Source organism: Camelus bactrianus, chromosome 6 (genome assembly GCF_048773025.1).
Source record: "Camelus bactrianus isolate YW-2024 breed Bactrian camel chromosome 6, ASM4877302v1, whole genome shotgun sequence".
Taxonomy (NCBI): domain Eukaryota; kingdom Metazoa; phylum Chordata; class Mammalia; order Artiodactyla; family Camelidae; genus Camelus; species Camelus bactrianus.
The window spans coordinates 11,283,743-11,299,769 of NC_133544.1; the positions used below are offsets into that span (position 1 = coordinate 11,283,743).

General features: G+C 36.6%; 1 protein-coding gene across 5 annotated transcripts in view; it reads left to right on the top strand.

Annotated features, from left to right (window-relative positions):
* The window catches only part of ATXN3 (ataxin 3), a 32,780-nt gene that overhangs the window by 9,048 nt on the left and 7,705 nt on the right, over positions 1–16,027 (top strand). The window contains exons 6-11 of one of the 5 annotated variants that reach the window (XR_012507418.1): positions 1,041–1,128; positions 5,754–5,886; positions 6,381–6,547; positions 7,976–8,084; positions 8,999–9,052; positions 13,401–13,543. Coding sequence is in view for 2 of the 5 variants with exons in the window: in XM_074365116.1 (XP_074221217.1) it covers positions 1,041–1,128; positions 5,754–5,886; positions 6,381–6,547; positions 7,976–8,072; positions 13,401–13,650 (735 nt within the window). In the remaining 3 variants the exon portion in view is untranslated. Of the gene's footprint in view, positions 1–1,040; positions 1,129–5,753; positions 5,887–6,380; positions 6,548–7,975; positions 8,085–8,998; positions 9,053–13,400; positions 13,681–16,027 lie in introns of those variants that run through there. The other 4 variants (XR_012507416.1, XR_012507417.1, XM_074365117.1 and 1 more) reach the window with 4 other exon arrangements.

The following is a 16,027-nucleotide window of genomic DNA, read 5'->3' on the forward strand; positions in this document are numbered from 1 at the left end:
ATAGAGATTGGCCCAAGTGGGAGTCAACTATAGAGAAAAACCAGAGCAGGACACTGCCAAGGTTATTTAACCTGTGGGTTTTAGTTACATCTTTAAGAAAAATTATGATCAAGTAGTCTTCGCTTTTTCTGCATGAAGTAATCGCTGGATTTTTTTAAGATCTGCAGACTTAGATTCCAGAAGTTCCTTTCTATTGATTTGCATGTAAACTTACATTATTATTTTGAGTTTTTCAAAATATTAGTTCTTTAAAATTGAATTTATACATTTTTAATTATCTTTGATAAATACAGGAAATGTCATATTATGGCTTATTATCCTTGGTTCCAGTTTATATTTTTGTTTAAAATTGTATTTTTCACCGTAGAGTCTTTAGTCTGAGGTGCCTGTGTAATGAAAAAGATGACTGAGAAAAGTATTATTATCTCTGTCAAAATCCAAGAAAAGTAGTTGGTCATGAGGCTGACAACAACTTCTGAAACTTTTTTATTTGTGGGTTAAATTAGGACTCCAGTGAAGTAGTGACCAAATAATGTACATGTGATAGTGGTTTAGTGAACTTTTTAAAATAAGTTGGCAGTTACAGATTCTCCTCCTGGAATGTCTGGCTTTCTCACAATTGAAATCTTTTGACCAAAATTATCAGCAGTGGGAAAACCAGGTAGTTGTCATTTTTCTCCCACATCAATATAATGTGATTAGATTAGGTTTTGTTGGACTGATGCTTTGAAAAAGATTTAATTATAGCTATCAATAAAGATACTGTGAAGTACTAGCTACCAGTTTCTTTTCCTTGGGTGGAGAGTTCATAATTTATGGCATAAAGCAAACTTTGAAAACATTTAATAGTGATAAATCTGCAACATTCTATTTCAGTTTTTAAAAGTCATATTATATAATTTTTGAAAATTTCAATTTGACATGTTTTCAGTGTTTAGACAGTCTTTCTAAGTTTAGATGGGTGGTATCTATTCTTAACATATTAAACTCCTTTATTACAATGTGCACTAACTTAAATATTGACAATTTTTTTTTTCCAGTGGTTCAACTTGAATTCTCTCTTGACGGGTCCAGAATTAATATCAGACACATACCTTGCACTTTTCTTGGCTCAGTTACAACAGGAAGGTAAGTAAAGACTGAACATCTTAAGTTATCCTTTGAAGCAGCTAAATAAAACCATCTCATTAGACTTGAGTGTAACAGTACTGTTTCTATGGCAGTGGCAGGGAAGTAGTCTTTATGTTTTACTTTATGGGAACTTTAGGCTGTGATTTGGATGATGCTGCTGAGTTAGGGTTCTCGCTGACACCTGGCCCTCCCTTGAGGATGCTGCTTCCTTTGCAGCCCCTCTAAGTAGTGGCTCTTTTGTCTCCCATGTACCACAGAGCCAAGGGGAGGGGTAGGTATTCTTCTTGCCCCTTCTAGGCCACACTTCTTCCCTAAAAACTCCAGCTCCCTTGAAATACATACCGCTAGCTTAAACTCTACCCCCTGCTGTTTTGCAGTCATCTGTCATCTTCCTCCTTTCCCACTGAAGATTTTAGAATCTGACTTGCTGTCATTTCTCTGCTTCAAATCCTTTCATCATTCTTGGTGATTTCCATGTCAAAAATCAATCCAGTTCAATCTCTTGCTTCTTACTTTCAAAGATCATTGTCTTCACTCTTGCCTTGCTGCTATACCACCTTCCAATTCCACTTATAAGCACCCTACTCTTTGATTATTGCCTTCTGTCTTTATACCATATTATTTTCTATTTTTTCTATTCCAACGATTTTTTAACCATACCACAGAGCCTAAGCATTACCCTTATATCCTTAATTCCTGTATTAGCCTGCTTATTTTCTATAATCCATCATTACTGTAATCACTGTTGTGTTTCTCAATTCCATTCTCCCTCTCTCCTTCCATTATACTTTTATGACAAAATCCCAACTCCAGTTGAAACTGAATCTTGGGCTTGTCCAGTCCTCCATCAGAGCATCTGAACATGGCTAAAGATGTACAGTATGACTGCTTTTGCTCTAAATTTATGATAGCAAATTTCAAATGAGTCTTTAGTGCTGCTTGACACCCCTAATGAGTTCTCTTGGTATATTCACGTGCCACTGTCCAAGATGATGACTTCACAACTTCTCCCTTCAAACCTCTAACCACTGCCCTCCCTGCTCCTGACTGCCAGCTTATGGCCTTCCTTTATATTCTATTAAGAAAACAGAAGCAGTTAAAAGAAACTTCTTCATTTTTCCATGAGTAAATCTGTCACCTTACTTCTATCTCTGCCTGTGCGTTGAGCCTGTTGTCCCCTGCTCCTAACCAAAACCAACCCCTCCACTTTGGGGCTAGATCCCAGCTCGTCCCACCTACTCCTTTGTTCCTGCTTTTGTCTCTCCACTCTCCTATGTGATCAGTTTCCCCTCTCTTTTCCTGTATTACTCCTGTCAGCAGAGAAGTAAGTGCTTTTTCTCTCCATTGATTAGAAAGAAAAGGCTTCTTTTAATGCCAGGAAACTTTAGCTGTCTATCATTTTTATTTTCTCCTTAGAATCATTTCTAGTGTGTTGTCTTCTGTTCATGAACTCATTCCGGTTACACTGTCATAACCAACATGTCACTGAAAAACCCTCTTCTCAGCATTGCCAGTGACCTCCATATTTGCCAGTGCCAGTGTTCAATTCTTAGTCTTTCTTTGACCTCATCTTATTTGATGATATAGTTGATTATACCCTCCTTTAAACAGAACAAAACATAACTTTCTTATTAAACAAGTTTTTGTTTCTTATAAACAAGTATAAAAAATACTGTGATGGACCCTCATGTACCCTTCACTCAGCTCCAGCAAATATCTCATGGCTGGTCATGTTTTACCTGTACCCTGCCCACTTCCTTTTCCAGTGTATCTTGAGAAAATATTAAGCATCTTATCATTTTCTTTGTAGATTTTTTAAAGTAAAATCTTTAAAAACAAAGACCCTTTAAATATATATATACATATATGTATATATAGCCACAATACTATAATCACACATAAAAATATAATCACATTGCTTTAATAACATCAACTTGCCAGCCAGTGTTCAGTCTCCTTGATTGATTCTTCTGGGGTTTGTTTTTTTTTTTTTTTTTTTTACAGTTAAACCAGGTTGAAATATGGTTCATTGATTTTATTGGATTGATATGTCTCTTAAATATAGCTGTAGTTTTCTTCTCCACTTTATTTTTCCCTTGATTTATTGTTTTGAAGAAAATGGATCATCCACATTCTGGATTTTGCTTGTTGCATTTCTTTTTCCCTCTGAACCCTGGATATGCAATAGACTGGTCCTTAGATCTAGAGGCTTGATCAGATGCAGGTTGATTTGGGGAGGATGGAAGACTCTTCACAGATGGTGTGGCACTTGGCTCTCTTTCTGTGATTTGGGTAGCTATTGATGATCAGTGCCTAGTTCATTATTTCATTAAAGATTGCAAAATGGTGATACTGGATTCCCATCATTCCTTCATTTATTAGCTGAAGGACTTCTATACAAATAGACTTTTCTTAACCAATTATTTGATTATCCTGAAGTATGGTTCATATAGAAAAAGCAGAATAAATATTTCTTTCCTTTTAACAGTTTTTAAAATGAGTTAGTTTTATAGTATCCTTCCTCCAAAGGTAACCAATTGGTTGGTTGTTTCTGAAGTGTCACTGTAAACTAACCCATTAAAACATAGTTCATTTATTTGTCCATTGTAATTATTATTTGTATTGATACTCAAGTTGACCCACTTTGGACTAGTGGGTGGGAACCTTTGGAACTTGACTCCCAGGCTTCTGAAATGACTGCAGTAGCTTTTTGAAGCCCTTCTTTCTCATATAATAAGAATTTTCAGGCCTATCTTGTATATTTCCTTCCCTATAGTAATGATAGTTAGAGATCACAGTCTGGGCACTGGTGTGCTTATTGCTGCTGGATTGGTTGTCATGTAGTTGTCTCCCGTTCACCTGTTGGATCATAGTGTTTTAACTTCTTTGATTTTATATGCTTGTATCTCCTTTTATGCCTAAAACTTTTGTTCCTAACTGTGACCTCCCTAATTGAAATACTGTCTACACTAGGCTTCCAGGCCACTATGCTCTGGTTTTCCTCTTACCTCATTGGCTGCTGCTTTCAGATTCCTTTTGTGGATGTTAAAACTCTTTTTAGTCTCTAATGAAGTGACTGAGAGATCAGTCCTTGGACTACTGCACTATGTGCTGTCCCATTATTTTAAATATTGTCTCTAAGTAAAATCTATATGCCAATAATTCCTAAAGCTTTTATCTTCTGCCTAGGCATCTACCCCAAACACCAAACTTTTAACTTTGACATCTCCACTTGCAAGTCCGGAAAGCATTTCAAGCTGAACATGTTTACTAGAGACTGGTTTTTTTCCCCTCCACGTACATGCTATCCTTAAGGTTTCCTATTGTAGTGAGAACCACTCTTCTTGCACTCTGGTTCCTAAGTATCTTATGTTTATGAAGCAGCCTGGAGTGCTCTTTTAAAAATGTAATACATACTGGGGCACATCTTCGCTCTCCAAGCCTTCAGGGGCTCCTCGCACACTTAGAATGAAATCTCAAGACAGAATGAAATCTTGTCTTGAATAAAACCTAAGATCCTTGCAGTGTCATCTCAGGAAGACAGTTTCTGCTCTTCATGGAATACCATGGTGAGCTGACATAATTTATTCTAGAATCTGGAAACAGTTTTACTGCCATAAAACATATTAAGCTGTCTGAACTCTAAGCACTTGTCCTTGTGGGAAAAAAATGTTAAGTATATTATGCTTTACTGTTTCGAATTTTTCTATTACTAGTCCTTTTGATCTTTGTTCATTTGTGTCACTATCTGTTAATGCTTACAAAGGATATCCATAACAAGACCCAAAGTTGAAGAAAATTTTATGGTAGAAAAACATAAATTGATGAGAATGACTTAGGTATAGCCCACCGTTATTGAGCTGTTATGTGGAGTATTCAGCTGGGGCAACCCTGGCTTTCTGGAATCTAATCTATAAAAAATTACACTGGACCGGTGTAATTCTTTCAAAACATGAACCACATCTTCAACACCTTGACTAGATTTGGGATATTGGGTTTCCAGCCCCTGTTTTCAGTTAGGAGGCGTGTGTGTGTGTGTGTGTTGCTGGCAGCTATTTCCACAGGTGACTCATTTTCCCCATATTACACATTATTACACACATTGTCTGACTGTGTCCTCAGACAGCTCTCTGAGGAAGGTACAGTATAATTTGATTGACAGTTGAAGGAACCAAGACATAGACAGGTAAAGTGATTAACCAGAGGCCATGCAGCCAGAAAGTGAAAGAGCCAGGAGATTAAAACCCAGGCATCTGATTCCAAATTCCTTGCTCTGACTCCTTTCTTTGCCGCTCTGTTATCATTTAGTCAGTAGCCTACTTGGTCAAGCACTGTTTTAATAGGGCCCTTTACAGATACTATTTCACTTATTTCTCATAGTCACTCTGTGAGATGGCTATTCCCATTTTACAGGTGAAGAAAGTGAGACTCAGAGACTTTAAGTAATTCATCCTAGATCACCCCACGAGTGAGTGTAAGAATCATTATTTGAACGCAGTTCTTCATGATGCCTCAGTTTATATTTTTCCCACTAGACTGTGCTGTCTCTGTCTGCTATCAGTTTTAATCAATTTGAATTACTTACTAGCTATTTTAATTTATTTTTGCCCTTTTTTTTTTAGGTTATTCTATATTTGTTGTTAAGGGTGATCTGCCGGATTGTGAAGCTGACCAACTCCTACAGATGATCAGGGTCCAACAGATGCATCGACCAAAACTTATTGGCGAAGAACTAGCACAACTGAAAGAACAGAGGTAAAATTGAGCCTGCAGTATGGAATATACGACAGTATTTCATTACAAGAGTTATATTTTCATGCTTACATTGAAGGTGTGGTCCTTTTATTGTTGGTGATTTTTGTTTTAGATGTTTATGGCTTTTTTTTTTTTTTAGGCAGGGGAGGTAATTAGGTTTGTTTGTTTATTTATTCTTAGAGGAGGTCCTGGGGATTGAACCCAGGACCTTGTGCATGCTAAGCAGGCACTCTACTCCTTGAGCTATACCCTCCCCCCCAGATGTTTATGTTTTAGTGAACTTTATTGATTTAAACTTGGGTAAATTCTTTGAATTGCTTAAATATATTAACTTCGATTCACATCACAATACAACATTTACATTATTAGGCCTTATCTGCCAGAAAATGTGTTAAGTTTTGACTGACATAAAATCTTTGATTTATAAATGTCTTTATGTTATATCTAAAATAGAAGACTAGTCTGCAGATACTATTAGTGCTTTCATTTTTCAGGGTCCAGAAAACAGATCTGGAACGAGTCTTAGAAGCAAATGATGGGTCAGGAATGTTAGACGAAGATGAAGAGGATTTGCGGAGGGCTCTGGCATTAAGTCGCCAAGAAATTGACATGGAAGATGAAGAAGCAGATCTCCGCAGGGCTATTCAGCTCAGTATGCAAGGTATAGCCATTCTGTTGTTGAAGAATTTATTCAGATCATTCTTAGTTCTGGAAGTTCATATGCCATTTGTAGGAATTCTTTGATAATCACTGCAGAAGCAATAGCTATGTAACAGTCAGTTACTGTTTTTCAGATTTCTTTTAATACAAATAACTTTTTACAACGTATGTTATATTAGGACTAGTTATATTTTTATGTCTGGTTATTCTGTTTGGTTATAATCCTGTGCTAGCACAACAGTAAACTGAGATTAATCATTGTGAGGTCTGTGGGCCCTTACCCAGACCAGCTATTTTAAAAATGAATGCTGGTGGACATGGAGGAAGGCCTGGACAGAGCATATAAATTGATTTTACAAAACTCTAACGCTTGTTGGCTGTGCAGCTTACACAGCTCAAGCCCACCTTGGTGGATACAGTTTTTTAGTGATGTAAGCCCATCAGCTGAGGACAGTGAAGACGCACCCCCCAGGGAATCCAGGCAGCGGGGAGTGTCTGGGTTGTTGTTCAAAGGGGCTTACTTGAAAGTGTGAAGGTTGTTTTTTTTTTTGTAGTTTTGTTTTTATCTAATTAATATGATTAACATGAATTTGAGATGCTTTTCAGAAAAAAAACCCATGAATTTGCCTTCTGTTTTCTAATGAAATTACTCAATTAAATTCCTTAAATTTCTAAATAAAATTGAGGTTCCATTAATCCAGTGATCACCCACTGTGGATTGGGTGCCCCTGAGGAAACAAAACTGTCACCCAGATCTGGGTGATGTGGCAATCAACATGTTAATATGAAGCTTATCCTTTTTAATGCTATGTTTTAACTTGAACTGCTCACGTCTCCTGGCACACCTTTGAGTACACCATATGATTAGTAGGATCCTGCCATATTAGCCCAGGAACGGACAGACACACAAGCCTTTATAATTTTAGACATTTTTGTGTACTTCACTCTTTATTTCATAGTTTGTGCAGGATCTCTGATTGGCGCAATTATTAAGTGAGAACATGGAAACAGACTTAAGTTGTTGTAGTACCCAAATGTTTGAGGATAGAGGAATACAGAGAATGGGTTTGTTTTATCCACTTGAAGTTGCTTAGGAATTCTATGCCTTTAAAAGTGTAAATTCATTTCTAATAAGTTAAAGAGAGCATGCAAGCGTGGTGTTAATGGTTTCTCCTCCCAAGCTGGTTGTTGGACTTACATCCTCACACCTGCTACATCACAGATGGGTAACAGCTTTGGTTGCAGGTTATATTTAAACTGCCTTATTCAGGTTTTCCTTGAGACTTTCAGATCCTTTCTTACATTTACAGAATAGTAGTATAATATTCTTGAGAAGAGAACTTTTCAAAAGCTTCTTCACATGAGTATAAGCATATCATTGCTTGGATTGATAAATAAAGTTTTTTGTTCGGTTTTATTTTGTTTTCAGGTACTTCCAGAATTGTATCTCAAGATATTCCACAGATGTCAGGTACACATCTTACTTCAGAAGAGCTACGGAAGAGAAGAGAAGCCTACTTTGAAAAGTAAAGTAGTTGGTATAATATTAAAATTATATATTTAGTATATACTTTGGCTATTTTGTCTATTTGTAAAGATACAACTTTGACTTAAACTATTTTATTTAGAATTCTCTCCTTTTTTAAAAGACTGGTTACTGCCTGAGCCTGTGAACATTTGAATGTATTTTTTTTAATTTATAACTAATAAATTGAAATCAAATACAGGTTTAGGGGAAAACTTTGCCCTAATACTAATTAAATTTACATGAAATGGGTGAAGGAGACCCTGTAAAATTTCAGTCATCAAAAGGAAAATGGAACTGGGTGAAGGTAAGACTAAAGCTTAATGATCCTTTGAGTGTTGTCCTTGGTTACCTGACCAATCCTGCAAAGTCCTTTTGTCAATTGGAAGGAAAAAAGGATTTGTTGTAGGGGAACACCCTCCCAAAAGGAGGTGTTGGCTCAGTGATCCTCTCACCGCCACAGCTGGGGTGCTGCAGGCCCATCAGCATCTGGGACGTGAGAGTAACTGTAAATCTGAATCATCAGCTCCCACAACCTGACTCTGCCCAGCTTTATAAGTGCTCTCAAGATAGAAATTTCACCAATAAAATGTCATCCTTTCCAGTAACTATCATTCACAAGTCTTCATCCTTTTTTCTTTCTTTAATGATAAAATTTCATCTTAAAATTATAAGATCTATAAAAGATATTGAGATCCTCTGATCCCAGACCAGAAAACGAAGGCCCGTAGCTGAGTCTGGCCTTTTGTTTACTCTATTTCATCAATTCTGAATGCATGTATTTTCACATTTCAGCATCTCTGCCATTGAGAAGACTCTTACACATCATAATTGGTAGTGCTTTAGTAGTATCTAACATGTTGGAGCCTTTTACATTTGATAGTATAAAGAAGATAATATTTACCTTGTTTTCTGTTTTTTTTAAAGTCACAACTCAGAAGTATATGAAGGAAAGTTCTGATCAACTGACATCCTCTTAATGTGAGATATTTCTAGTCTTTATTCAGTGATAGATTAATGGGTTTGATTATGCATAAAATCTCAAAATAGTGCTTTTAGTGCTTTTCACCCCGTTTTAAATTTTAAAATTAATTTTTAAACTTTTTAATTACAATAAACTTCAAATTTATATAGAAGTAGAGAAACCAGTATAAGGAACCCCTATTTATCTGCTACTTAGATTTAACAAATATCAGCACATAGCCAATCTTGGTTTTTGGTTTTTTTTTTTCTTTTTCCCCTTAATGGAGGCACTGGGGATTGAACCCAGGACCTTGTACAAGCTGAGCACTCCCGCTACCACTGAGCTCTACCCTCCACCCTAGTCTTGTTTTCTTAATGCCTCCATCTCCCATGCTTTCTACTCTCCTTCCCCCAAGGTGAGGTTATTTAGTATGAATCTAAATCATCATATCATTTCATTTGTATTCATTTCAGTGTTATGTTCTCTAACATAGCCAAATGCTCTTGTCATACAAGAGTGGTAATAATTACGATAATTTTTAATGGTAATTCTATAATATCAACTTTATAATGTTAAAAATAACTTCAAAATGTTTAATTAGATAAAAAATAATATTTTGGAAAAATTTTTTTAAGATACATCTAAATTAATAGAGAACACAATCCTACATTCAAGAACTAATGTTAGTGTTTTGGCACATTCTCTTCCAGTCACACAGACACACATATATTGAATGTTAGTTGTACTCATTTCCTTATGATAGTAAATATTCTTTGTCATTGGCTATATTCTATTTCATAAAATGAATGTATATATCACAATTTATGTATGAACCTTTTGATATTTGCTATTATAATTAATGGTGCAGTGAACAATTCTTGTAATGACTTTATACCTCACATTGTCTCATTTTTTCTCATTATTCTGAAGATTTCAAATTATCGCATTAAACAACATGAACATTTTTAAGTCCTTGGTACAGACTTCTAAACTGCTCTCCAGAACAATTTCCAAGTGATACTTCTACCATGCTTTTTTTTAGACTTCAGTTTTTTCCAGATAAAATGGTCCAAACAAGACATACTTTATAGAGAAAGTATAAAATTCACAAATACATCTAAGAAAAGGAAAACATCTTTAAAGTATAAAAACAAATCCTTCTTTTATTAAAAATTTTTGGGGGTCTTTTGGATTAAAAATATGGAACTTCCAATATATTAAACTTTTTATAGTACAGAGGATAATGCAGTAGCATTCCATAACGACAGAGTGCGTTACAACAAGCAACAGCGCTAGCTGTGACTAATGCAGGCGTTTTTTTTCGACCTTGCACCCTTTTTTAGATGGCGAATGTTAAATGTTAAATACTTCCTGATTGGAGGGTAGCTGCTTGGGGAGGAGGGTGTACAGTGGTGGTTTTCAGCCTCAGCCTTCTATCTGCTTCCTGGTTTGACCTTGAAAATACTGGTGGGAACTTGAGTTGAACTAGAGAATATTTTACACAGTCACATGTTGCTGAGAAGGGAGCAGTGCCGACTTCTTGGGGTTTGTTTTTAGCACTGGCTAGCATTCAGAGTCTTGTAGGGCTCATTAGTGAAGGAGCTGAGAAGCTGATTTTTGCCTTTTACTAGAATTCCGGATTACTAAGCCTAGATGGGTCCTTGTTTCAGTAGCTTCTGTTTGGGGGAACTTGGCTCTAAGGTTATTAAGCTTTTTCTTCCCCCTGACCCTTTCCAGACTGACCCTGGTGCTGATTTGTTATTCAGTGAAAATTATAGGGTTTTTTTTTTTCCTATAGCATATTTGAAGCTTCACATTTAATGTGGTAGTCACAGTTTGATGCATAAAGCATAAAAAAATACTGTTGAAAGTCTACCTGTTACAAGTTCATAGTTTATAAATGAGAGTTGTTAACTAATATTTTCATAGCCATCATATTTCTTTCCTAGTGGTAATCTCCGCATCCATTGTACCTGTCATAAACCCCGAGCAAAACTTTACCGTATCAGCTATGTCACTGTAAAACCTTAATAACTCACGTTATGAGCATCAAATGAGGCAATGTGTGAAACTGTGAAATAGTCCACAGATAGGTGTTAGCATTATTAATGTCTTCTCTAGGTCTAGCTCTGAAATGATGCAGATTCTTTCTTTCTGTCACTAAAAAGGTGTTTCCCACCAAGGAGGAAAACAAATGTTTTCATAGCCTTTGATTGTCTAGTACTTGAGCTGTCATCTCAGTGGTGTGGCATAGTTTATCAAGGTCCAGTTTAAGAAGCAGAAACTACTTAGAGGTGTTTTAAGCAGAAAAGTATTTAATACAGAAATTAAGGGCTTACACAATTGTAGGACGAGCTGGAGGCCAGGCCTCCAGAACAGCACAGACCAATTTGTGGAAGAGCTGCAGTCCTGCCCCACGTGGGTGATGGGGAGTCAGGATATTGAGTTTAAGAACACAGTGCTTCAGCTGTGATCGTAGGATCAGGAAGCTGCCACTGCAGTTGTCTCAACATGGGAACATGGAGTCTGGCCCCCATGGCAACTGCCAGGAAGCAGGATTCTGGAACTGGCATCTCCATGGCTTTACTTGCCTGCAGAGAACAACCAAGCAGCAAAATGGCTGTGCCTCATTTCTGCCTTTTAAATCCCATGCAAGTGTTTAATTGGTAACCAGAATCCCAGCTATAAAGCAATCTATGACATGTAGTTTTTAGCTTTCTAGCCTCTGTAATCCTAAAGGCATATTGGAAGGCACAGTGGGAATGGATGCTGATTTGCTATTTGAACATGTTCCGTTGTACAGTGTCATCACATGTGAAAGATGTCAAAGTTGGCAGTTGATTTACTTCTCACTTTCCATAAATTTAAAGTAGAAAAAAGGCTATCCCTCTAAGGTCGCTGTCTCACCCGTCACTGCCTTGCATGCTGACATACTTTCTTGAGTGGAGGAGGGAGAGGGCATGGAGAGGGTGTGTCAGGAATTCTTCATACCTCATGGCCTGTCTTGTGACATGTTCCAGAATTGGTATGCTTGTGGGAGCCCACTGCCCACATGTCCATCGTCAGCTGTGCACCCCAGAGTCATAAGTCCGTGCACATATCAGTGTGCTGGCTCAAAGGCCAACAGGGAGAAACTGCAAGTCCCATCAGCTGAATTCGCTTTGTTTCTCCTATTTAAAACACAAGGTTAAGAGGGACCCTAGAAAAAAATGTGCTATCCTATTAACCGTGTTACTGGTTATTTTAAAATTCTGCTTCCTTTAAAATCCTTTTACGCATTTTTTGAAAGCTATGGCTTCTCACTTAGATTGTCAGCTGTTTTATAAGGTTTGTTTTTTAAATTTTTCGCATATTACATATGGATATATATGAAATAATTTTAAGTTTACATAAAAGCAGAAATAGTTCACAGAGCTCCTAAACCCTCCACTCAGATTCCCCAATTGTTGACATTTCTGAACCACTTGAGAATAACTTGCAGACAGGTTCCCATTTCATCTCTCAACACTTCAGGGTATATTTTCTAAGTACAAGGACATTCTCCTACATACTTACATCCTAACCATCATGTTTAAATGTTTTAAAATGAGGATTTTTATGAATTTGATTTTCCTTTTGAGTAAAAATTCACAGAGAACTTGTTTTAATGCAACAGATATTAATTACTTTGTTAATGCAGGTTAAATAGTTGTTTTCATTTCTTTCATTCATCAAGTATTTGGTGACAGATACAATTTTAGGCACCAGGGAAACAAACAGGATAAGGTTTGTGCTCTTGTTAGTTTACACTCTAACGAGGGAGACTGACAGAAGAATATCAGATGATGATAAGTTTATGCTGAAAATTAAAAAGGAGCGATGAGAGAGAACACCAGGTGGCTGCTTTAGGTGGGGTGGTCAGGAAAGGTATCTCTGAGGAGAGGTGGAAGCCCAGATCTGAAAGACAGGAAAGAGCCAGCCCTGGAAAGATCTTGTTAACTCGCATGGTAATTTGAGATGCTTTGTATTCTCAAAGGTGCTTATTTGCAGCGATTTTTTAACCATATTAAAGATCTATAAACCAACACATTTGCATAATAATAGCTACTAGTGACTCCTTTTGTACAATGTGTTATTTTGTGGTGAAAATACCTATCAATTTATTTGTCTGATAAATTCAATTTTGTATCTAGGCTTCCTAGGATCAGCACTGTGATGCTTTTCAGTTATTTTTAACAGTCTGATTGCTCTTGCCTTCTTTGGTGGTATTCATGCCAGTGACTCTTGTTTTGTAGAACCATTTGCTTTCCACATGGATAGTTTTTCTCATGGCAAATTTCCTTAGGTTTTGTTTTTTAAACATACATTCATTCTTGAATGTTTCAGGCAGCAGCAGCAGCAGCAGCAGCAGCAGCAGCAGCAGCAGCAGCAGCAGCAGCAGCAGCAGCAGCAGCAAGAGCCACCAGGACAGCTTACACAGCCATGTGAAAAGCCGACCACAAGTTCAGGCGCACTTGGCAGTGATCTAGGTACGCCTCGCCAACCATACATCACATTTGTTACCTGCATGCTGGGTTTGACACACAGACTCTACGTGATTTTGGCTTTATCTGCTTTTTTCTCCTCTAATCTTTAATTGTATTAAAACCCTTGAATGAGTTTGTAATCTGCTACATTTCCTTGGATTAAGGAGCAGGCTGACTCCAAATGTACTTAAGTGTCCTTAAAGCACTCAGTGAATCTTTTGCTTTAAAATTATAAACAATACTTGCAACTTCACAGTGCATTCTCCAAAAGTTCCTCAGAGATCATGAATATTAGTAGGTCGAGAATAAATACATTTTACCTCTTGGAAAACTAAAAACACCTAAATATAATCTAAATTACAACAGAAAGTCTAGAGTTACTTATCAGGCTTTGGTTTAATAGGTCCTCAATTTTGGCCAGTTATTGGTAGTAGAAGTTGAGTAAAAAAGAAATTGTGTATGACAAAGGACTTGTAAGCAGAATATGCAAAGAACTCTCAAAACTGAAATAAAACAACTCAAAAAAATGGGCAAAGGGTTTGAACAGACACTTCACCGAATAAAATATATGGATGACAAATAGCACATGAAAATATGCTCAACATCACTAGTCATTAGGGAAATGCAGATTAAAACCGCAATGAGATATCATTACACACCTATAAGAATGGCTTAATAACAAAATTAAATTGGCAATACCAAATGTGGTCAAGAATCAGAGCAACTGGGACTCTCATACATTGTTAATAGGAATGTAAAATGGCACAGCAACTTTGGAAAACAGTTTAGTATTGTCCTGCAAACTTAAATGTACACTTAACCATGCGATCCAGTAGTTCCACTCCTAGGTATGTAACCAAGAGAAAAGAAAATATTGGTTCACACAAAAACTCATATGTAAATGCTTACAGCAGCTTTGTTCATAATTGTGAAAAATTGGAAACTGCTTAAATGCTGTCCTTCAGCTGGTGAATAAAACCAGCTAAGAAACACCTTGCCTACAGCAGTTCACATGACAGCAGATTTCTCATCTGAAATCCTGGAAGTCAGAAGGAAGTGGCACAACATCTTTCATGTGCTGAAAGTAAAGTCTAAACCTAGAATGCTGTAGTTAATGAAAATTTTTTTCAGTAATGAAGGGGAAAATAATGGCTAAAGGAAGTTCTCTAAACAGAAATGATAAAGGAAGTAATTTTGAAACGTCAGGAAGGAAAAAAGTACAGTAGAAAGAATAAAAATATGAGCAAATACAATGGACTTTCCTCTCCTTTTCAGTTTTATAAATTCATTTGATGATTGAAACAAGAATTAAAACATTGACTTGGTTTTTAGTATAAAATATAGGAAATGCTTAAGGCAATTATATTAATAAACAGGAGAAAGTAGAGGGAGGTAAGAGTTCTAATTTTCATTTGAACTGGTACAGCCACTCTGGAAAATAATTTGATAATTTCTATAAGAACTGAACATACACTGACCATATAACTGGCAGTTATGTTCTTGGGCAATCCCGGAGAGGTGAAAACTTCGATCACACAAAAATCTACACAAATGCTCATAGCAACTTTATTTGTTATGATCAAAAACTTGGAAGAAAAAAATGTCCTACAGTAGGTGAATGGTTTAACAAGCTGCAGTACATCCATACCATGGATACTACTCAGGATTAAAAAGAGATGCTCCTATGTTGGTGCATGTATATTTACAATTGTTATATTATCTTCTTGGATTGATCCTTTGATCATTATGTAGTGTCCTTCTTTGTCTCTTGTAACAGTCCTTGTTTTAAAGTTTTGCCTGATAGAAGTATTGCTACTCTGGTGTTCTTTTGATTCAGTCCTTGTTTTAAAGTTTTGCCTGATAGTAGTATTGCTACTCTGGTGTTCTTTTGATTTCCGTTTGCATGGAATACCTTTGTCCATCCCCTCACTTTCAGTCTCTAGTTTGATCTGAGGTTAGTCTTTTGCAGCAAATATACAGGTTCTGTTTTTGTATCCATGCAACCAGTTTATGTCTTTTGGTTGGAGCATTTAGTCCATTTACATTTAAGGTAATTTCATATGATCCTGCAATCCCACTTCTGGGCATATATCCAGAGAAAACTCTAAATCCAAATGATACATGCACTCCAGTGTTCACAGCAGCACTATTTACAATAGCCAAGACACAGAAGCAATTCAAGTGTCCATCAACAGATAAATGGATAAAGAAGTGTGTGTGTGTGTGTGTGTGTGTGTGTGTGAGAGTGAGTGAGTGATGGAATATTACTCAGCCATAAAAAAGAATGAAATAATGCCATTTGCAGCAGCATGGATGGACCTAGACATTATCATAGTCAGTGAAGTAAGTCAAAGACAAATATCATATGATACCATTTGTATGTAGAATCTTAAAAAATGATGCAAATGAACTTATTTACAAAACAAAGACTCACAGACATAGAAAGCAAATTTTTGGTTACCAAAGGGGAAAGACAGAGGAGGGATA